The sequence below is a fragment of the Alligator sinensis genome, unplaced genomic scaffold (genome assembly GCF_000455745.1).
Source record: "Alligator sinensis unplaced genomic scaffold, ASM45574v1 scaffold119_2, whole genome shotgun sequence".
Lineage (NCBI taxonomy): Eukaryota > Metazoa > Chordata > Crocodylia > Alligatoridae > Alligator > Alligator sinensis.
Window position 1 is genome coordinate 217,695 of NW_005842242.1, and position 23,380 is coordinate 241,074.

Here is a 23,380-nt window from a genome sequence, read left to right on the forward strand (position 1 = left end):
TCAGGTGGGTAGGGAATTAGAGCCAGGCCAGCTGTGCAAAATTCACTAATTCCCTGCAGCTTCCATAAGAAGAACATGCTGCAGGGGAGTTGGGTGCTAAGTCAGTGATAAGAAAGGGAGCGATTCCTAGGCTGCGTGCTGTGGTAGAAAGGGGTTATGTTTATTCCTGGCTGACATGAAATATGTCACATATCTCAATATTGCTATTTTGTTTTTGGCCCTTCATAAGGTAGTATCTTATTTATGCTTATGGCTTTGATATGTGACAGACCCTGCCAGAAAGGTGCTTAAAACTTGTGTAGGCCTACAAGATCCTTTTCCACTCTGCTTAGATTCTTATGTGCTCCTTGTCTCTTTCTTGTCTAGAAAGAGCACTGTATAGTATTTTCATGGACTCTGAAACAACTGTCCTCTGTAAGAGAAGCATTTACTCTGCAGTGGGATACAGATAGCATGTGCACCAGCAAGCAGTCCAGTTTGGAGGAGATGGTATCTCCTAGGTTGAGGGAGGTGATGTGTGCTACCCCCTGGGGTTTCCTCATCAGGGTAGATTTAATTGCTGACATGTACCTAAATCCTTACTCAATTCACAAGCTAAAATGCTGCTATTCCTGGGGAGTGCCTGTCTTTGGCAGTGGTGGCACTGAAGGGGAAAAAAGAGAGACTGGCTAAAGCAAAGTAAGTCAGGGTCATGAAACATTTACTCATCCTTGTGCTCCTGATAGTAGCTGATGTCTCGTGCCCCCAGGATTGTCCGGTTCACAAACACTGATAGAGCACTCCAACTAATCAATATAATGGCCAGCTCTAGCAGGTTCCACTTGCTGTAGAAATACCTCCATTTCAGAGCCCTCATGAGCTTTCCCTGTGAAAGAAGAAGTTTCAGTTGTAATGGTCTTTGGCAAGAATCAGTGTGTGACCATGTAAAGTGATAAGGGCAAACAAATGTACCACTGCACCATTCTTTCAATAAAGACTATTCCCTTCCTTTCTGAAAAGGTGTGTTGCCTTAGCTTACCCACTTCTCCTGAAGCCGTATAGAGTTCACCCCCTCATTTGGGATTGAGAATTGCTTCTCTGCAAGAGGCAACTATTTTGTAGTTACCTTCTTCACAGCAGGTTCTCCAGTCTTTTATTTAATAAAGAAATAGCCTCTGATTTAGCCCTCATACTGACATGAGTCAGGAGCAACACACCTGAAGTCACTTGACTTGCACTGGCTTAAAACCTTTGTAGTGAAATCAGAATTGGGGCACAAGAGACTTGCTGGGTCTTACCTGTGTTACCATGTAGTAGACAACAAATAGGAAATAAATAACTTCTGCTGCAACAACAAATATGTGTAGGCTATCTGTGTATGGATACAGCCGGATGCTTTGCAGCTCTGCATGTGTGAAGAATGCCCCTGGAAAACAAAGCTGTATTCAGTCTCATGCTCTTTGGAGCATTTCTTTTCTGCTTCTCATCAGAAACTGACTTTCCCAGTATCATATGTGAGAGTATTCAGGGATGGGACAAAATGTTCATATCCAGACCACAATTACATTTGGTATAAAGCTAAATCCAGACTAGGTTTGGATTTGATTGAGATGATCCTCTGAAGGGCAGGAATCTTTCACAGTCAGCTCCTATACTGAGATTATCACCATCTTTGGATAGTATAATTTCAGCAGCTCCATGTCTAAACTGAACTAAAATTCAAGCTCCTAGGCTAGGGACAGAAGTTACACATAAACCAGGATAAATGATCAGAAAACAGTTCAGATCTGTAACACAACAGATGTTCAGTGCACATAAACTGCTTTCAAAATGGCTAAAACCAGTTTAAGACAAACTTGAATGGATGTAGCATCAGACTTAACTGATTTAAGTTGAATCAGTTTACTGAATTTCGGTCCCAGATCTCCTCCAGATTCAAGTTAACTCACAGTCCCCCAGAATCCCAGGATGCTTTGTACCTCCCGGCAAACCCTCCCCACCTACCTCACAGGGTGGGCAGTCTGGCCTTGGCTCAAGCGGTCTGCTCCAGCCCAGCAGGGAGGTGTGCCTTAGCACCCTCTGGCTTCTAGCCTGAGCTACTGCATGCAGGTGGCTGCCTTTCCAGAATAAAAAATAAATGTCTGTTCACTTGCTTACTGGTTCAATCTATGCAGCTTAGACTAAACTGGGAAGACTGAATCAGTTCAGCCTCAGGCTTTTTGACTGTCTATACTTAGCTTTAGAGCAGGAGAAGACTGGGGGATTCATTTCAGAATCTCACCCTGAAATCAGTTATGAGTTTCTGGTTTAGCCCACTTTTAGCAGGCTATAGTAATGGGATTGAAGTGATGTTAGACACCATTCAAAGAAAACCTTTCCCTATTTTATGCAAGCAAGGATCCCAATTTTTTGCTTAGCTGTGTTGTGTACTAGAGCCTTTTTGACTCTCATTTATGAGGACTGCATGTCGTGTGCTATTAATCTTCCAGAATCAGCATTGCAAGGTGCAAAAGATAAATTCTATCATGTGCCCATTCTGTTCAATACTGAATTAAGTAGCTGTGCATAGGGGCTACTATTAAGAAGAGCCTAATTCCTACTTTGTAAAGCTCAGAACAATTACATTCCAGCAAAGCACATTCTTTAGAAGAAAACTGCCACAACATGCTTTGTTTGTATTACTTTGGAAGCCAGTGTGCTGTATAGCTGTACAGGCAGATACAGGCCTATTTCCCAAAGTATTTATAATCATTCAGCATTACAACTCTCCTCCCATTAACTTTAAATGGAACTGTGTTAAGCTACTGTTGGGTTCTTTTGAAAACCTCACGTTGCTTGTCATCTTTTGCTGTGCAGGAGCTCAAAGTGCTGGGACTGAGAATGGGCTCTCACCTAAAGCATTAGTTTCAAACATCAAGCTAATAATGCAGAACAGGTTCACATTGGCATTGTAGACTGTAAATTCAATAAACACTGCTCTTGTAAAGGTATCCAGCCAGATGTTGCTGAAGAGGTACTGGAGAATTCTGCCAAAGAGAGCACAAGAGAAGGAGGGGTGGTCAGTGGGCTAATATCTTTTAATGCTGATGAGATGCGTGCACTACAAATATGGTAGGAGCGTTTGGAAGCCACGTGCAGAAAACACAGACAAGAGATGGGGACTTTCAAGGGATGCTTGATTCATAGATCCAGGAGGTGAGAAAGGGAAGCATATGTGTTAGTCTCTAGACTACACCATACAATTTGGCAAGGGCAAAATGAGGTGCTTTTTGTGGCCTCTGAAGCCTGTTTGCCTGTGGAAGCCAAGATACTGCCTGAAGTGCTTATCCAGCCTCACTTAACAAAACCTAGGTCCTAGGTAGATAACTCCAGCAATGTACAATTTATCAATAGGCACAGAGCTGGCCTCGGTTCTGTCACTGCAGGGCATAATTTCCTACTCTTTTACAGTCAGGTTTTTTGTCTGCTAGATTTTGGGTCTCTTAAAGCCTCCCTTTTCTCTTACTTCACTCCTGGAAGCAGTCTCTGTTGTTCACAGACACAGTTGAGGACTGCCAGTAGTGGACATCTCACGCCTCTCCCATCTATAACAATGGCTGGAAAGTGATACAACAACTGTCCTACAAATATCTGAAGTGTAAACACTAAGGAAGGAAATGAAATCTTAGACTTGACCAAAACAGTTCTTAATGAGGAGGGTATTTCCCAACATTGCATCCTATTGAACTGGAGAACAGTATGTTAAGGGAAGAGGCAGAAAACCCACTGCTTTAAACAATGACAACTAAACTAAACACAACACTGTAATGTGCCCTAGAGGGAATAACATTGTACTGACTGGGAGGAAGTTCTTTCCCATCTTTTCATTTTTATGATTTTGTCACACTTGCTTGTGTAACTCTGGAATCCAGGTGAGGGCACTTAGTTCCATTTTAGAAAATCAGGTTATAAGGCTGGACTGGATTCTGGTTAACGGTAATATAAAATAAGAAGATAATAATTGCAAAGGTGAATAAAGCTGAAACTCAAGCACAATAAAAGAGCTACCTGGTTGCATTCTTAAGGTCGGTGCCCAAGTGAACCACATATCCACCTCCCCTGTAGCTGGCAACCTTGCCCCAGATGGGATGGCCTCTCAGTTTGGACTGGCTCTGATACTGCCATGCAGAGCTGAAGTCAGAGGAGTTATCAAAGGCTGAGATGTTCCAGCGTTCTCCATAGTCTGATGTGTCTTCTGTCTGGAGAGAGTAGGGAGCATGGCATTCTTGGACTGAATGCTGCAGCTTGGGAGCAATGGGACAGGTGTCCCCCTTCACTCTAACTTGTCGGATTCGGGCACTACCCACCAACTTGGAGTTGCCATCCGTAATGAACCCTAAGTATAGTAAATAAAGAATTGGTGTTAATGATATAACCAATTCACCAAATGTTTACTACAGGTCTTATGAGTTCCACTCCTGTATTCCATCCACCGGGTCACAGTAAGACAATTCTGACTGTGAGCTTCAACATCCCAGAGACATTCCTGAGCATATGCTGGAAAATTGTCCAAATGTGTTTTGGGCATATGCCCAGAGGGAGAACAAGGGGATGCTGCAAAGCTCACTTTCCATGTCTAGGCCAAGGTGTGAGCTCAGATCACCTAGAGGCAGAGCTGGTTAGTAACACTAACTCCTGGTGCCACCTGGCTAGCCTGCCCTGTTCTGATGAGAGATGGTGCTCATGTCAGAACTACCAGGGATGTATCCTAGTACAGAACTGGATACCAATGATGTGGTGTTAAAATAAGTTGCTGAACTTGGGCACTACATTTAAGAAGGTAGTTAATATATCAAGCCAAATTTAACCTGGGGTCAGTCCACTGTCTTCAGTGGAGAAATATCAGAGATTAATTCAGCCAATGTTGTATTACTGCTTGGTATGTATTGCTACAATTATACCCATTTATATATTTAGATACCAGTCAGCCACTGAGGTCAATGCAGATTCTTTCACTGGGTTCAAAAGGAGCAAGACTGAACCTGAGACATGAGCTATGGATGATTCTTGCTCTAAGGATGACATCAGTTTATATAAACCATTAGGATGGGGATATCTAAAGTCACCCCAAATGTATGCACCCCATCAGCTCAATATACATGGAAATCTGTAGAGAGAATCTTTGCAAATTAGAGCCAGGAATGCTAACTCAAAACAATGTGCAATGAAATCAGATCTTTGTACCTTGATATGAGCCATACAAATTGTTGACTAAGGTAGTTCTTGCCCATGTGAAGAAGTCCTGGTAGCTGTAGACATCCCGAAACCCATCTGTAAAGCTGTTCTCAATGTGCTTGTTCAAGTAGTAGGAATTGGGATCCCGCTGTCCATAGGCAACCAACAACAGCATCCATAGAAATCCCAAGTAAGCTGGAAAGAGCAACACAGGGAAGTCAGAACTCCTCCTGCCTGCCCAGTAAAGGCAGATATAACAGTTACTGCTGTTAGCACTGTTAGGCTAAGAACATGCCTGGCAAGATTCCTCCCTCTGGATTACCTGCTCAGTGCAAATGCTTTTACATAGGCAGACCCAGGCTGCTGTGTGTTCCCCACATCATATTTGGGCACCAGTTTGAATCTGGTGTAAATTAAAAAAGAATGGGCAAGCTGGTTGGATACCAGGAATTACTCAGGTTGTAAATGGGACTGGGGCAGATTCTTGCCGTGCTTTCAGATGCAGCAAGACTAAGCCAAGGGCTTTAGCTATGGATGATTTGAGGAAGAAGCCCCAGCTGCTCTTTTGATCCCACCCTCTTCCCACAAGTAAATTTGTACTTCCCCCACCTCCCCTCCCCTACACATACACATTATTGTGGTCTGTTTCTTTAAAATTCAGGCAAGCCTCATTCTCCCCATGCTCCTAACCCAGCTTGGCGACTCCTGTGTCTCCAGCTAGCTCCCTCATCTCCCTTCTTCCTGTCAGCTCCATGCTCTGTGATCACACCGTTTGTGGCCTGTCTACACATTATAATGCCTGAGTAAAGATGAAGCTCCGCCTCCCCGCTCCTAGCCTAGGGATCCAGCGGGATGATATTAGCACTGATTTAAAAATACATGAAAGAGCTATGTCAGTAAAAGCCAGCAGCTCCTGTGCAGGCAGATTGCAGACCCAGTATCTCTCTGATTAAGGCAAAGGCTTTCTGCTCCTTGATGTGATTCCTCTTCATTTTCTCAATGTCTGTCATGGGAGGGGGATGGTAGATGTTGCTTCTGCTGTCCCTTCGGGCTCCAAACAGAGGATTTGAGTCACCTGTGTGCCAGAGCAAAGGAAACCAGAGCATCAGCAGCTCCTCTCAGCCCTGCTTTTCACTTCTGAGAGATCCCCCTGGGTTCAAGAAAGCTTTTTCAGGTTGTGCTGGTGTTTCCCTTGTCTGAGGGAAATGAAGCAGGCATACCAGGGGCAGGGAGGGAGGGAGGTACAGATTATATCAAGGGGCAGGGGAGCAACTGCATGCAGCACTACAGGCTGATGCTGCAGCCTGACAGCCCATTTGTTTCTTCCCAGTTCCCACAGCCCTCAGCCCTGCCATGAGTGGCACCAAATGGTGCCCCAGACCCTGAGACCTACAACCCTCATCACTATGAATCCTTCCAGTGAGAGGTGGAGGAATCAAGCTACAATCCAGGGGAGGGAGAAAAGTCAGCAAAAAAACCCCCCAAAAAACTGAGGAGGAGGAAAAGAATTAAGAAAAAATAGGCAGAAAAGGAAGAGATGACAGGAAGGGACAAAGAGGTGGGAGGAGAGGGGGGAAAGACAGATTTCAGCAACAACTGCCCCCATCAACTAAGTCACCCCCAGGGGGGCTTGTGGGGCTTCCCCTGCTATGGGGAGAGTCAGGGTACCCTGTCAGTCTAGCAAGTGAGCGTTACCAGCAGGACCAGGAGCAACCTATTGCCACACAGGACATTACTGCCACTGAGCGCGTGCCTTCAGTACCTGTGCTCTCTGCCCTCCCTCCACAGCCCCAGCACGCACACGCTGCACTCCTCCCTGGTAGTAAATAATAAAGACACACGGGGCAGATTCTTGGCATGTGTCGATTACCGCAGTGCCACTGTAGCTAATGAAACCATTACACCCGCTGGGGAATCCGCCTTGCGGCTGGATCCTGGACACCCCCACACAGCGATACCCACAATCATACAGGGATAACTGAGCCTAGCAGAGAGGCTGTGCATCCAGAAGTGGAAAATAACAGAAACTTACCCACTAGCTAGGACTGGAACAGGACAGGGGGTGTTAGCTCAGACAGGCTACCAATAGCAAGGATCATGAATGATTAAACACTCGTGGTGGTGTGAAGGGAAAGAACGGCTCAGATGAAAAGAAAGATAAAAACAGATGCCAGGACACTGGGGAAAGGCCTGCCCATGGCAGGGGTGGGGTTGCGAATGCAGGCAGCAGGATCTGTACTTCAGAAAGAAACAGGGAGGCCTGACTGACATCCAGTCCAGTACTGAAACCCAACGTGCCAAATACCCTTCCTGAGACTGTTGGTGCAGTACCCACTGCACAAAGGGAAAACTGTTTCTGCCCCCTTACTTCCCAGCTGGCTGACAACTCAGTGACTCCTTAGGCATAGACTTAAAGATGATATATAGTCTACCCTGCCCAGGTACTGTCCTGGCCTGTGGGTCAGGCCTCTGCCCCTGAATAAAGCACTTGAAAGTCCCAGTTGACTCCACATTCATTAATCAGTTCCCCTTGCATTTGGTACCTGACACAGTTACCTGGAGCAGACAGTGATCCGTCAATGGTTGTGTTCTCCTCATCTTCCTGTTCCATCTTCTTCAGAACCAGGGCAAAGAAAGCAGCAAATCCTAGCACCTGGGGAGACAATAGTTAGGCATTCAGGGCCTGCTCATTCTTCATGAAGTCCTGACCTCCTCCTCTAGCTGCTTCTCTTGCCAACTTACTTGCTTTGCCCTTCCCCTTGGCTTGTTTCCTTCCCCACCCAGAACTTCCATTAGCTCAGGGGCTATCAAAATAAGACAAAGCAGACTAGGGTGGAATAAGGGAACTTGACTCCTGACAGTAAAGAGGTACAGCACTGGAACTCAGTTGTAATTCAGACCCTGTCTTCAGGGAAGGATCTTGTGATTCAAGAGCCTGGCTCTGTAGCCCTGCATGCAAAACTCCCACCCGTGGCAATGCCAGTGACACATGTGAAAGAACTGCAGGATGAGCCACTCCTTAGTTAGTGTTTATAGTGACCTTACTTTTAAGGGTTGGGTGATGAAAAGGCTCTCAAAGAAGGAGATGGCCATGGAGATCAGCCACTTGATTGAGTTCTCCTTGCCGTAATGCAGCCCATAGAGCATGGTGAAGAAACCAGACACTCCACTGGTGGCAACTATAAGGAACCAGCCTATGAAAACAAACCACCATGGCAGCCCTTTGGAAGAGGAAACTTTCTTGCCATCTCCAGAGAAACTTGGAGTAGGGGAACACCTAGAGAGTCAACCAACAGGCAGAATGTCACTTCTGCAGTGAGAGAAAAAACAGATCACAAAACCAGCTAGTTCTGGATTTAGCAAGGGCAAGAGACACCTGACAGGAAAGTCAGATTTAAAAAAAAACAACAAAAAACTATTAAGTTTACTTTAAGTCATAGAACAAAGCAACTCGCATGTGGATAGTGAAATATGTAAGAACACATCATTGGCATAGAGATATGGACCAGCTAAACGCAAAAGCTAATTTTATAGCTGTATTACTACTTATGCTCATAAATGACAGGATTTCTAATAGGAAGGCTGAATAGCTGGCTCATCCCAACACTTGGGCTTTGTATTCTTGGGTGCCCATGTACAAATGAGCTCAGAGCCAAAGAGAAAGTCTTGTTATATTTTCTAATACTCCCTGCTTAAGTTATCAGGTGGTTCTGATCTATTTCTGTCTCTGTTGTTTTCTAATAGCTTTCCATGCATTCATTTGTTTAAAGACCCTTGAGCACTTTGGAGCACAGAACTTGTTCTTGGTGTGTTTCACTGTCATGCTACCCTATTGTACCATTTCGCTTTGAAAGCATAAATGTATGAACAAATGATCAAGAGCAACGATTTATCACTGCTTCTCCTGTAGGTACCCTACATTCTACTGACATTTCCTTGTGTACCACCACGAGCAGTTATGACATTATCAAGAAAGCATCAGAGAACAGTGACCTTTTGTCACTACTAACCAGATGTAAACTGGAGACATAAATCTGCTTATACTGGTGACTGTGTTACCTCTCACTGATGGAGCCTGAAGAGCAGATTTGACTTTCTAGCAGGCTTTTCATGTGCTGGACCTGCCTTACAGCCTGGGTGTAACTCTGAGGCTTCTGAAATTTGTAAGGTTCCAGCAATTCCAGCTCCATCTCTACATGCTGGAGCTGCATGTACAAGTAGCGGTTATAATCGTTGTGTTTCAGTCGGTCCGTCATCCCTTTCTCTGGGGTGGGACTTCTTGTTTTTTCTCCAGGGAACAGAAAAAAAGAAAGAAAAAGAGTGAGGGCAATCATGGAGTACAATAATACTGCTCAATATGAACCAGGGTCTAGGATTCATAAGCTCTCGAGCCATAAAAACATGAATATCTAAGGTGGACATGAATACTTATAATCTAGTTTTGATAGTGGTATGCCAGTAATGTTACAAAAGCAGTCTGTAATACCTGGCAAGAGATATTTTCTGACAACAGCCCCAAGATTTAGACCAAGTATCATTGGTCAAAAGTTACTCGTACAGCATGTAACTTCTCAAATCCACTGAAAAAACCCCTAGTAACCTCAGACATCAGTCTGGCACCACTCACAGCATAATGTTCAGTAATGTGAGCTCTTCAGGCCAAGTCAAGCCCTAAGTTAAGAGCAGAATGGGAAAGGATGACCCCACAGGTAGAGGAAGGAGAGGCAGTCAGCCCAAAGACCAACACTATGATGGAACTTGAGCTTCTTGATAGATGTCGATTCTTTGCAAAGAACAGAAAGCAGAAAGACCCCTTTCACCAAAGGAAACTGACTTTATGAACTGCCTTTAAGTCAAAATGAAATAGGAGATAGCTTAGCCTATGTGGCAGTTGCCACTAGCTTTGCTCACAGCAAGGTTGTCGCTATCTGCTGTTTTACCTTGGATATCCACAGAGCCTAATGTAATGATGATAGGATCATCCTTCTTCTTACTCTCGTCGTAAAACTCTCGCCCAGCTTGGTTCTGCTGGCAGATGATATCCTCGACCAAAGCCAAAAGCAGGTTGATGTCAGCAGATTTTCCCAGCACTGTTTCTGAAGAGGGTAGTGGAGTCTTCAGTGTTTTGAACAGTGAATTGGCAATTCTCTTAATATCCTGAAAGACATAGCAAGAGCATGACAGTACCCTTGTGACTGGTACTTGTGCTGAAGTAGTGTGAAACCTGGGTAAGCTTTACTCACATGTGTCACCTCTGGTGGGGTCTGCCCCCCAGTTTGGATAGGGCATTAAGGCCCTCCTACAGGGTTAAATACCATCATGGGACTATCTTGGTCTGACAGGCTCATTTTACTGAGTCCAACAGGACAAAATGTTAGGATGTAAAAATACATCCAGTTTGTCTGGGATGGGGAGTTATGGGAATAAATGTCACCTTTTAACTTGGGGGTGTTGGTTGTAGCCATGTTGGTTTAAGGATATAGGTAGATAAGGTTCTTTGGGTAAATGTGGTATTTATTAGACCAACTAAATAGTTGGAGAAATTATTCTTTGCAAGCTTTTGGGTACAAATACCCTTCTTCAGGCAGAGGGTGGACTCTCCCTCTGGCTGAAGAAGGGTGTTTGTACCCAAAAAGCTTGCAAAGAACAATTTTTCCAACTATTTAGTTGGTCTAATAGAAGATATCACATTTACCCAAAGAACCTTGTCTACCCTTTAACTTGGTCGTGTCCTTGATATTAGATGGTGACCGCTGACCACAGTGTTTTCAGAAAAATGTATAAGGGCCAAATTCTGCCTGGGGAGATGCGTGGGCAGACCTTACTGAGGGCAGTGCAAAGTTCTACCTTGAAGGGGGAAAATGCTTATTACTGAAGGAGGTATGATGCATCCCTCAACCCAGGACAAAATACTGCTTTACTGCCACGCTTAGTGAAACCAGAATTCCTACTGATGCCAGCAGAGGGCAGTGCAGGTCATCCTACTGTCCCCTGTTGCATCCAGCAAGCAGGGAGACTTGCCTTTATCACAGCCTCTGGAGTGAGTGAGATACTCTGCATGGCTTGAGGTGGTGGGGGAAGGCTAGGAGACACTCGACCACTTTTCCCTGGTTTCTTCTCCTTCTGCTGCTGGGCTGGCCGGGGCCGGGTGTTCCTGAAGATCTGCACGATGAGCAGGTTGATGGGGAACATGAGGAGGGAGCTCTCAAAGCCAATCATCACCTCCTGCCATGTGAACTCGATTTTGCCTGCCAGGGTCAAGCAGAGAGAAAGGGTAAACTGACCCTAAAGCAAGGAGGAGCCTTCAGACCTTGAGCTTCTCCCCCATGGAAAGGCCTCCCCTCTTCAATCCCTGGAAACCTGCTTCTTGCCTCCACCCTCTCCCTAGAAAAACCAAGCCAGGATTTGGGTGGATACCTAGGTCCATCTTCTGCTCAGCTGGATCCTTGGGCACCCCCCAGAACATGATGCTTGTCAGCATGGTGCAGAGAAGCAGGGAGAAGCAGCATGATACCCTCTGGGCTCGCGTGAAGCAGCTCCGTGGGGAACGGCTGAAGATTGAGTACCAGATGTGTCCATCGCGGAAGCCCTTTGAGGTCTTCATGAAGAACAGGTTACTGGGGAAGAACAAGAGGGGAGGCAAGGCAGCACTTAGAGAGGGAAGAGGGACGAGACAGAGCAGAGTGCAGCCCACCCAGGCTCATGCCTGTAGGCACTGTTGTGAGACAGGAGTAGAAAAGTGAGATAATACCAGACCTCATCGGGGTGGTGTGAGACAGTTGTGTTGGCACTGGGAACAGCAGGGGTACCCATGAGGCATCCACAGGGCCACTGCCTTTTACAGTGGCTGAAATGGAGCTCCCAGTGGTCTGTAGCCTCAGGGTGAGGACAAAACAAATCAAAAGCTATGTCTGTCCATCTGTCAAGGAAACTGTATTAAAGCAGGGGAGCAGGGGTTTGAACTGGGTTTGTCAAACTATCTTTCTCCCATCCATCAATTTCTGTGCAGTAACGGCACATTTTAAGAATCAGATCAGCTAAGCTGTCTTCCCTCTTGTCCTGGATGGGAGTCCTGGAAAGACCCCACTCACTTCAGTGGTGTGAGCACAAGAGCCTTTTTGCATTCCTTCTTACTCAAACTGACTCCTGCCATCCAGAAGTTGGAGTGTCAGACAAGAGAAGTTACCTGAATTGCTTCATGTCCTGTTCAGTAGCTACTGGGAATACTTTGTCCAGGACACATTCCCCAACATCAATGGCCAACCAAGAGTTGCAGAGAAAATACCATTTCTGATCCCGAGCCAGGTCATGGACCAGCACGCGATTCACATACCTGCAGAAGACACATAAGGGACGTGGAGAGGGAAGTCAGGAGGGAATTTGATACACGGACAGTGCTACTCCATGCAAATGCCGCAGTCAGCATCCTGCCCTGAGCCCCTCAGCATAATGTATTATCATTACCTAGGTAATTCAGTCCCATGCTTACCAGGATGGGCTGTTTCCTGAATTATCATGCCACAGCCTGATACGCTGCAGTTCCCCAAGAGGGAACAGAGTACAGAGCAGGAAAACATCCACTCCACCACGCTCGAAGACCAATGTGTCTGGGTCCATTAGGTGATGGGGCTCACTCTCTCCTTCCAGGCCATATAGGGTGAGAGTCACCTGAAAGAGGTGCAGTTCACATGGGTATATAACTATTAATTTCTATTCATGGCTTGGATACCAGTATTTTATGTGTGCACAGGGCCACATCCGAGTATCCTAGTCTGGCAGTTCTCACTGATGTATATAGCAACTGCCCACAGTAGTAAAAGCCAACAGCGGGGGTGCTCAGAAGCTGGTACATAGTGGCCAAGGGGCTCATGGCAAAATCCCCACAGACCAAACGTAGCTGAACAACAGCCAGCAAGCAGATAGAACAGTTATTACAGACTTCAGTCTGTAGAGGAGCCCAACTCATTCTGGCACTGCTTAGCTGCAAAATGAGTTAGATGATAGAGGTAACAGGTACTAATGGCTTTTCCTTCATGGATCTTCCCATGATGTGGGTCCTTCTCATACCCTGGTTGGCTAACATTAGACCCAGTGTGCCCCTGTGACCCAGTGTTGCCTCTCTATCCCTTTGTCACGGCACTTATCCCCTCCCTTAGACATCAGGATTGCAAATGACACCGTCTGTTAACCTAGAGCTGAACAAGCCAGCGGTCTGATAAACACACAAAAGACACAATTGTGGCTCTAACTTCAAGAGTACCTTGGAAGTTGTGGCTGCCCCTCGACGGTGCCCGGTAAAAACTGTCACAAGATAACGATACTGAGCAAAACGGTCATTGTCCTCCAGCACCGTGATCTTCACCTGGAGAAAGATGCAATGCTGGGGTGGATGGGGAGGGGATGGACACAGCTGCTAAAACAGTAGCAGTGCTGGGAACAGAGCTGCCTTCCAGTCCATGTGGGGGTGTCTTTTTATGGGCACTGCAGGTGCCCAACAGGAAGTACACAGCCAACAGGCAGGAGGAAGGGCCAGTGGCAGACTTTTCAGCCAGATGTTTTCAGTGGAAAACTGGGCTTTCAACAACATGACATTTATCATAAAAATCTTCTAGCTTTCTGAAGAACATTTAATTTTTCATTGAACCCTCCCCCCCAATCAAAAAACCCTGTGAGCTTCCTGTGAACAATTTAAACATATACAACATTTCTTGCAACATTTTTCAAATGAAATAAATTCTTTTTTTTTCTTATGTCTAGAAGCAGACTAGAGAGTGACATGAAAATGGGCAGAGCATGAGGACCCTCTGAGTCACAAACTAAATTCAATCACACCTGAAATTCAGTCTTACCTGCTATATTTTTGTCACCATATGCTAAAGGCAATTAACTGAAAATTATGCTCTTGCTTCCTCATTAATATTGCAGAAAACACACTGATGATGACACATGCCATCTGAATTACCCAGTAGGGACAATGAGGGACCTACTGCTCTCTGTAACAATGAGGCCACGGCATAGGAGGCCAAACAAAAATCCAATTGCACCAAATCTCTAGTAGTAGAAGGCTTACCTTGGCATTATCCTGGATGTCTTTTCTTCGAGCCCATATAAGCACTAGCACATAGACCAAAAAGATACAGCCCACAGTCGTCACAACCACAGGGTTGTCCACAAAAGTGCCAAACAGCTCTACCGTTTTGCTGACATCAATGGCATTGGGTGTGACAAAGAAGGAGCTCCCAAAGAAAGTGAGGTGGTTGCAAAGGCACTGGGTACTGATGGGGGTTGTTTTTGGTCCTACCTAAAAGGCAAAGAACTGTCTTGGTGATCATATCTTGATGTTTGGCTTCAAAGTGTTGCTTACTTGCCCAGCAAGCTACAGGAGCAGCGAGGCTTGTAAGCTAGTGCAGGGGGACTGTTATACGCAAGCAAATCCTTTCAGTTCCAGCACAGTGTCATGATTCTAAGTGGAGGAAGTGGGGAGGAAGTGGGGATTATGGCACTAACTGTAATCTGACCCCACCCTCCCGTCCCCACCCTGAGAAAAATAAGAATTGTTTGCTTCTCCTTTTTACTGAACAAGCCTGAGTTTCCATCTCAAAGTGGTCTTATGTCACTATGTTATTTGGACACCAGTAAATCTTATGTACTCATTTTACTACATTTGCTTGTTGTCCAGATTGGCTTTGAAACATACTGTGGAAAGATCATTAAAATCAATGTGTGCTTTTCTCTACTCACATGGCACCCATAGCTATTCCAGTTCCCCTGAAGCTCATCCCAGAACACGCACTGGGATACAAAGCAAGTGACTGCTACAGTTAAATCACTACCAGCTGCAGAATCCATTTCCATGTCTTGTTTCACCAAAAAATAGTAAGTCCCTTCTCCAAAAGTGAGTTCTTCTGGGCTGAGAACCCAGGTACTTGACATATCTTGAACAGAAATAGTTTAGTTACAATCAATGCAATACAAAGTATTTGTTTCAGAAATAACCTGCTGCGTTGTAGAAAATCAGGTATAGGAGCTAAACATAATAATAGGACAGGCTTCAAAATACCTATTAGTGTTAACTTTCAGCAATCCTTTTCTCAAACCACCCATTCATTGCTTCTATTGCTGCACAGGTTTTGCAGGGATGGCCTGACCCAGGACATGGACTGAAACTCTTTCAGACCCTGAAATAGTGTATATCTAATGGCACATCCAAACTGTAAGGCTTTGGCTCATCCCTAGAATTTGCACGTGCACTAATCCAGTACAAAATGTGGGTGATAACCTCATATAATCTAACGATTAAGAGTTCATGGTGAACACTTCCATGGTGAACTTCCATTGAGAAACAGGGGTTAAAGGCGGTCAGTACTCTATAGACTTGATCTGAGCATCCCAGATTAAAGGTCATTGACAAATAATCTTACCTCCAGTCATTTTCGTATGGGGCAGATGAGTTTTCATATCATAGTTAGTCTCATTTGGACAATAGCCATATCCTAAGTAGAGAACGAGTGGAATAGCCTGTTCAGGTTCTAGGTGGACCACTAGAGATGTATTTTCAGAGGTAATATTGACTTGGAAAGCACTAAAATTGCCCAGATTCAGAAGGCTCCTGTCTTCCTGAATTGCTGGAAGCCTTGGTAGCATTATCTACATGTAAACAGAAAAACGCATCCTGAAAAAATTATAACCATGGTTTGATCCTATTGCACATTAGTACAATATGTGCAGGGCACATAATTTCTGCTTCCAGAACATACAGAGAGGAAAGCATAGTCAAGAAAATCCATTCCAGGGGACATCTAATGCATGTCTGCTTCACTGTAATTTGCATGATGTTTAAACAAAGTTCTGAATAGTCCATATCTCCTCTATTATGATTTATCTCTTGGTGCACATTTGGACTAGCCTTGAGATTATAATATGGTTGTAAAACTTTGGGATAATGAACTTAAAACGCCATGTTTTGTTTCAGGGTAACCACAGTTTCAAATCATCTTCCATTACTTTGAGGATTCACCGACACAATTTTTTTACTTCTTATTCATTTATATTTTGATGGACAAAGAAAAGCCTGGAATCCCTTGAACGAACAAATAGAATGTCATATCTGTTGTAATGGTCCTCATGAAAGGTAAGTCCATTGTATTTACCTTGGAAATCAGATTCTTTCCTAGTCCATATATGCACCAAGGTTTTGTTGTGTGCTGGCAATGAACAGGTTACCATTTGGCCACCAAATTTGCTTATTAGAGATTTCACAGAGAATAATGATGATGATAATACAACTGACATTTATAAAGTGACCATCAGTAAGCAAGGAAGACTTTAGCTCACACTAAGAGAGAAAAAGAGAGAGACTAAAGACTGATATTACCTCAATGTTTTCAGTAAGGTCATTGACTGGTATGACCAGTCCATTCGAGCTTGTAAGACTTAGGCCTCCCACAGCTCCAGTGATTTCAAGGCTGGTATCACTTGATACAAAGGGATTCACTGCAAAGCTCACCATCTACAGCAAGGCATTAACAACAATAAGTATTGGGCTGTACTAAGTTTTATTATATATAAACTATTTACATTTCCAGTAGATCAGCAATGAGCTCAGCTCCCAGTCTTAGATTCAGACAACCCCAAACTCCAGGGAAATTCAAACTTAAATCCATATTTGACACTTCCCCTTAGCTTTAAATGGGCCATGCCCAAGCCCTAATCTGTGACCGATCCTCACCCCAGTGCCTTTCAGCTTGCATATACATTACAGCAAAGGATAAAGCTCCTATGATCTGACACAATTACAAGAGAATTTGGTGTCATTCCTGATATGCCACTCAGTGTATGTTCAGTGTGTGACATGTGTGGAAACAGAAAAGGGTCTAGAGTCATTAGACCAAGAGAATAAATTGATAGAACAAGTCAAGTTAGAGGAAAAGTTGGTCACTTGCCCTTAAATCCAGAGTGTCATCATCATCTCCTGAGACACTTAGGGAAGAGGCAGATGGCAGAGTAAAGCTGGCAGAGGTGTAACTGGAGACACGAATGGATGTACCATCCATGCTGTCTGTCTGTAACCTATCCCAGAATTCGGGTCACACATACACAAGGACAATATGAAGAGACAGAGACAAAGACAATAGTATGTGAATCGCACAGTGGAGAATTTCTAAGAAATAATTTATTTTATTTGCAAAGGAAAAAAAATTGGAAGTAAAAGTTCGTTGGTGAATACCATTGGCAGATACTTAATAGATTACCTACACCCCTTTGCTTGCTATAGCATTCCAGACACCACTAGTGAAGAACGATTACAGGGAAGGATTTTTTAAATATTCATGTTCAATTTGCATGTTTGAAGGGTATTTGTATGTGCAAATGTATCTATTTAGCCATGTGTATGAACAAATGCCCAACTCCTATTAGTAGTTGTTGCAACTGCATGAACTGGGCAACCAACTGCAACTGGATGATTTTCTGGAGACTGAAGAATTCTCTACAAGTTCCTCATTATCCCATTTCATCTGTGCAACCCTGTTTACAGCTCCGTACCTACAGCAGCATCAGCAACACTGGAAAAAGAATAAATGAACTTGACAGAACAAGTTTTTTCCACCTACCATCACATTTAAGCAGGTGTTTGCCTGATCTATATAATCCCAAAAATCATTCTCTGCCCAAAGACTGTATACAAGGACTTCCACAATAGCCTTCTGAATTAGGTGAATTAAAAATCTCCTTACAATGGATAACTGATTACATTTCACGGCTTGTATGGAGATGCTGCCATCTCTGTAGTATTTGGGGATGACTCAGTTTAATGAGGATGTTATCTAATCTTCATCCAGGAAAATATCAACAATGTCTAGTGTGTAGAAACACCTCTGAAATGTGCTGATGGTTACCTGTTTATGTACATTGCCATAGAGGGAGTAGCCAGAACCACAGGGTCATCGTCTGGTAGCTTCCCAAACAGGAAGGCGCTCTGCAGATTTTCAACTGTGTTCAACAGCTTGTGTGACACCAAACTCTGAAAAAGGATGAGGGAAGGAAACCTTTGGCAACACATTTGTTGTTATTACAGAATGAGAAACACATCCTCTCTTTTATCTTATTTTATTCTCTTAATGAGCTGTCTTTTTCTCCATTCAAATTTTCAGTGCTTCTTTTGAAGCCAGCAGACAGCCATAATCATGTTAACCTCAGAGAAGATAACTGCAATAAGCAATATCATGATTATACGCAGTAAATAACAAACCTTATTGTCTGCCAAAGATTGGGAAACTATTAGGTGAGAAGGAAGAAATGAAGCCTCAGGTGTTCAGATACTGTGGTTATGGGGAACAGGGTAAAGCAAGACGTAATCCAATGAATGTTAAAGCAATTATGAAGTGCATCAACAGTGCTTTGCTGTGGACCACATCTGTGGTTTTTCTGATGGCAATAAATAAAGTAAATGAATGAAATCTTACAATAATGTTAGCACTTGGTGCCTTTAATCCATCAAATGTGAGCAGTCGTTTATTTCCCTGGCTTTGGTGGGAGTTCTTTGTGCTTCATCTCTATGCTTAAACAGTTTTTAAAGGCCTGATTGTTTGCCCTTTAAGACACCCATTTTATGATCTGACAGATACCACTGAGACCCAGTGGGACAGCTCTTACAACTGGAATATGAACATCAAGGGTTACACTCTGTTTTGGAAGGACAGGGTTGGGAGAAAAAGTGATGGTGTTACCCTGTATGTCAAAACACATACACTTGTTCCCTGGTTCAGGAGGAAGAAGGCAAAGCAGAATGCATTTGGATGAAGATGAAAGGTATTAATATAATGGTGGGGATTTAGTATAGGCCACTTAATCAGGCACTCTTCAAGCAGGTGACAAATCTATCTAAAAGCTATGGGATGATACTGATGGGAGACTTCAATTTTCTGGACATCTGCTGGAAGAACAATGCAGCCAAACATAAAATGTCAAGCCAGTTCTGCTATATGTGTCAGTGTTTTTAAGTCTCCCCAGAGGCATTGGGCATTGGCTACAGCTAAGGCTGGGGACTTCAACTGGGGTGTATCAACTCTCCTGCTAGGGGCAAAGCTGGAAGATCCAGACTAGATGGTCTTGCCCCTCCACTTAGGGTCAAACCAATTACCATATTTGGGGCCAGGAAGGAATTTTACCTGATGGTCAGATGGGTACAGGCTGGGGGTTTTTGCCTTCCTGTGCAGCAGGGGGCACGGTCCTGTCTACCCAGGACCTCTTGAGCATATACTGACATTTTCTAGAAGCAGGACATTGGCTGCTCTGGTTCCCCTGCTTTACCTGTGGCAGGTTAGGGTGTTAGGGTTATATTGCATAAGGGCTGAGGGTAGTCTTATGTAGAGTTTAGATCATGGTTTTATGGGGTGGTTTGGATAGGGATGATCCTGTCTCAAGCGGGAGGTTTGATTAGATGACCTCTGGAGGTCCCTTCCAGCCTTATTTCTCTCTGACTGTATGAACAGTGTTACCAACTGTAAATTTACAGACAGTCTGTAAAAAAAACCAGGCTAAAATGCCTGTCCATAAAGTCTGAAACAGTGAGATGGATAGACAGACCGAGCAGCACCATCTGATGTCTGAGCAGGAGCGCAGCACAACAGGGAGCATTCTTGCAGGGCTTTGTAACTACTTCCCGGAGCCATGTGCTGCTTCTGCATCCTGTCACCTGCCTGTAACACTGCTGTGCAGCAGGCAGACAGACATTATTTCTTCTTTGGTTGTCCACACTGAGACAGAGGAGGGGGCAACACAGGGTGGTGTGTGACTGGGGGCATCAGGGTGCTAGAGTGAGTAGGGGACCCTGAGGTGGGGACAGCATGGTGTGAAAACATTGCTGCAGTCAAGCTGGCTTGCCAACCCAAGAATTTTTTTTTTTTGCTCATAATCTGCAAACTTTTAGTGAAAACCAAACTTTTCTACAATGGTTGGTGTTAAACCTCTAAATATGAACCCACCTCTTGTCCAGGGCCTGGCAGAAGGGTTACATTTACATGATGTAAAACATATGCCAGTAAATAGTTTGATTGTCAGTAAAACGTTTTCAGATTGTCAGTGAAAATTGTCTTGGGTTGGCAACCCTGCCCATGGGTGTTGACTATTACAAGCTGAAAAGCTTCAGTCTACAGAGTATAGATGAAATTGCCCAAAATGACAGAGCTTACCAGTGTCAAAACTGGGGCTAGGATCAAGATATAAAGCATTCATAATTGTTCCTTTCAAAGTAGATCAATAGTAACCCTTGCTCACACTTACAGCAGTAAAATGCACGAGCATGAGAAGCATACAGAAACATTTGCAATAATTCACCAACAAATATGAGGGGACAGCAGAAAGCTTCATGCAGCTTGTTTAAGAAGGGCTGAGGACAATAACACAGGAAATGATTTTGGGCTTGAGGTCAGTAGGGCCAAATCCTTAATGGTGCTGACCCATACAATTCCTCAGGCTATGGTCTGGTCCATCAGAGAGGGAGGGAGTTCCAGAGGGAGAAATCCTAGTAACCTAAGTCTACCTGGGGCAGACAGCACGGTCCCTTCCACGTGTTACACCACGTTCTCCAGAGCTCTGTCCAGTCCGGTGTCCAGCATCACAAGCTTTAAGAGGCTGTTATTGTTTCCCAGAGGGGACTTACCTGGATATTCTGTGAAAATCCCATTATATTAGTCATGCCCCACTGGGCCATCACCTATGCCACTTTAGAACACATCTCAGGAAGAAAAGCTTTTATCTGCCAACCTCCAGCCCAAGCAGGTGCTCACACACAGTTCATTAGAAGCTGAACCAAGCAGGAAGCACCTTTTCAGCCTCCGGTGGTGATGTAGCCCCAGTCCTGTTATGGACAGACGCTTCCAGCACATTGCTAACTGCATTAAATAGGTAGCTGGCTGCTTCCTTCCGCTTCTGGTCATCCTCACTGTCCTCCATGTTCACCCTAAGCAGGGATTCACTGACATCTTTTAGCGTGTTGCTGGCTTCTACCTGGACAGGGAATAAATAGTGTTTATTTCTGTGTGTCTGTATTTAAAAGGTGATAGAGGTTAACATGGTAATAAAGAACTGCATGGGCAGTTGCTGTGTTTAGTTTGGCCCAGACCTCATGACATGAATAGTCTAGTGGGACTATTTGTGGACAAAAGCATTCCTAATCATATTATGGAAGCATCTTAAGCCTGGTCTTGTGCCTGGACTCCACAGTGGTAGGCATGGTACCAACACAGAAAAAAAGTGCATTCCCTGTTATGAACAGCTTACAATCTAGGCAACCCTCCAGTGTGATGAAATGTATTACAACCTGGCCTTATAAATTCAGTCCTGAAACATGATAAGTAATGCCCATAAGAGCAAAATTTCCATGGTCACAAATGACAATGGGAGATGCCTAGCACATGTCAGATCTGACTGTATAGTCTAAACAGTGAAGAAACAGTAACACTCTAACATGGTTTCTTATGCAGTTACTTGGGAATAGGATGCCACCCTTTCCTTGCTGACAAAACTCTGACTTGGTGGTGCAGGTCCGAGGCCTTGGCCAGCAACACGGAGTTTAGACATTAAGGTAACAGGACCCAGGTGGACAGATTAAATAATCCTACCAGGCAATGAGCTAGGAACTGCATTGTCAAGCACATGTAAACACGTTCCAGCATTATTCTCTATGAAACTCATTGGCTTCTTAACAAACACTGCCTGGATCCAGGCACAGGGCTAAAGGCTGAAGGTGGAAGTGTATTTGCCATTTCCTTTAATGCATAAATGTGGCCATCGATTACTCTGTGTTCATGAAAGCCAAGTAGTAATTACCCTGTTGGAGCCTGTCAAAAAGCTGTGCACATTTCCCTACTCTGCCCAGCCTGTGCCCATTCCCCACTAAGCTCAGTCTTGAGCTTCTCCTGATGAAACAAAGCAATGTTTTTGTCATATGGAGGCGGCCATTCACCCAGTGCTGAAACATCCCACAGTTATCTGGCACGAATCAGGGGATCACATATTTAATTGCCAGTGTCCTGGGGAAGCTGCCTGCAGCAGAGCTGTTGTGTCCTTTCCCTGTAGCTACACTTTCTTCTAGCAGCCTGATATGGAAAGCACCAGCGCTGACACTGAAAGAAACAGTGCCATCTACTGACTATCTAGCAAGGTCAGAGTCACGTTGGGAAATACCGTTCAAGGACACCTACTAGCGCGCATGAAAAAGCCAAGCCCAAGTTGTGCCGCAGCTAGACTCCTCTCTCAGACAGCGGGCATTTAGGTCAGTGGGAGCACTCATGTGAAGTCACAGAGCCATAAGCATGAAGCCAAAGGCAGCTTCAAAATAGCTCTGCTTTGCACCTTTCCTTCCACAATTTCAGGGAATTTACAGGTGTGAACAGATAATATATCCTAAATGGCAGAGACAGCTAAGAATTATTGTGCCTATTTTATAGCTGGCTCAGAGCCAAGCCACAATTGCCTATCACTTGCAGTGATATAGTGGTGGAAATGAGAGGAGAACTGAGACTCCTGCTTCCCAGTCCTTTACTCTACACACTAAAAAACACAGTCTCGTGTTATGGCTTGTGGGCAATTGCTGTTAATGCCTCAAAATCTGAGTAAAAAATAGGCTGATCCAAGGCATCGGTACCCTCTGTGGACTATGTCAATAACCTGTGGGACGCAGGGGTGGTGGAAGCAGGGGGAGTTATTGGGAGGTGATGCAAGATGCAGTGCTGCTCACCTGTGCTGAGGAGGAGAGCTCCTCACTCCTGTGTGTGATCTCTTTTAGGACCTCTGACATCTTAAGAGCAGTCTGCATTGATGTTACATTAACAGTAGACAGAGTCGTCAGCATCAGCTCTCTCAGCTTGGGATGAAAGGAGATAATTAGACAACAGGACAAAGACGGTAATTAAGATCCTGTAAGTACTGCTGGATATTGACATCCTCGTTTGTTATAAATCACAAGGTAGAAACCAGGCTCCGTGGGAAGCACAATTTGAGCTGACATCAGCTCTGCTCACGAGTTGCTTCTTTCCCCAGTTATTGACTGTATAATCAGAGGAATATTTTGTCTCCTCAGGACACAGGGGGTTGACACACTTAACATCCATTAACAGCAATGAGCGCTACGTGCCTGAATTCCTATGCATCAAGAGGGATGTACAGGCTTTAGTATATAAACACC

General features: G+C 44.4%; 2 protein-coding genes across 2 annotated transcripts in view; one reads left to right on the plus strand and one right to left on the minus strand.

Annotated features, from left to right (window-relative positions):
* The window catches only part of BCO1 (beta-carotene oxygenase 1), an 89,529-nt gene that overhangs the window by 11,676 nt on the left and 54,473 nt on the right, over positions 1-23,380 (plus strand). Inside the window, exon 2 of the mRNA XM_025208647.1 lies at positions 16,166-16,324. The gene's annotated coding sequence lies outside the window, so the exon portion shown is untranslated. The remainder of the gene's footprint in view (positions 1-16,165; positions 16,325-23,380) is intronic.
* The window catches only part of PKD1L2 (polycystin 1 like 2), a 30,991-nt gene that overhangs the window by 6,273 nt on the left and 1,338 nt on the right, over positions 1-23,380 (minus strand). The window contains exons 2-24 of the mRNA XM_025208646.1: positions 22,934-23,059; positions 21,019-21,201; positions 18,090-18,214; positions 17,136-17,262; positions 16,568-16,702; positions 15,615-15,840; positions 14,935-15,128; positions 14,264-14,494; positions 13,454-13,555; positions 12,683-12,861; positions 12,380-12,526; positions 11,611-11,810; positions 11,215-11,441; positions 10,134-10,350; positions 9,260-9,481; positions 8,239-8,441; positions 7,750-7,846; positions 6,128-6,268; positions 5,203-5,388; positions 4,027-4,354; positions 2,872-3,005; positions 1,278-1,405; positions 705-865 (exon numbers count right to left, since the gene is read on the minus strand). Coding sequence (XP_025064431.1) covers positions 705-865; positions 1,278-1,405; positions 2,872-3,005; positions 4,027-4,354; positions 5,203-5,388; positions 6,128-6,268; positions 7,750-7,846; positions 8,239-8,441; positions 9,260-9,481; positions 10,134-10,350; positions 11,215-11,441; positions 11,611-11,810; positions 12,380-12,526; positions 12,683-12,861; positions 13,454-13,555; positions 14,264-14,494; positions 14,935-15,128; positions 15,615-15,840; positions 16,568-16,702; positions 17,136-17,262; positions 18,090-18,214; positions 21,019-21,201; positions 22,934-23,059 — 4,019 coding nt within the window. The remainder of the gene's footprint in view (positions 1-704; positions 866-1,277; positions 1,406-2,871; positions 3,006-4,026; positions 4,355-5,202; positions 5,389-6,127; positions 6,269-7,749; positions 7,847-8,238; positions 8,442-9,259; positions 9,482-10,133; positions 10,351-11,214; positions 11,442-11,610; positions 11,811-12,379; positions 12,527-12,682; positions 12,862-13,453; positions 13,556-14,263; positions 14,495-14,934; positions 15,129-15,614; positions 15,841-16,567; positions 16,703-17,135; positions 17,263-18,089; positions 18,215-21,018; positions 21,202-22,933; positions 23,060-23,380) is intronic.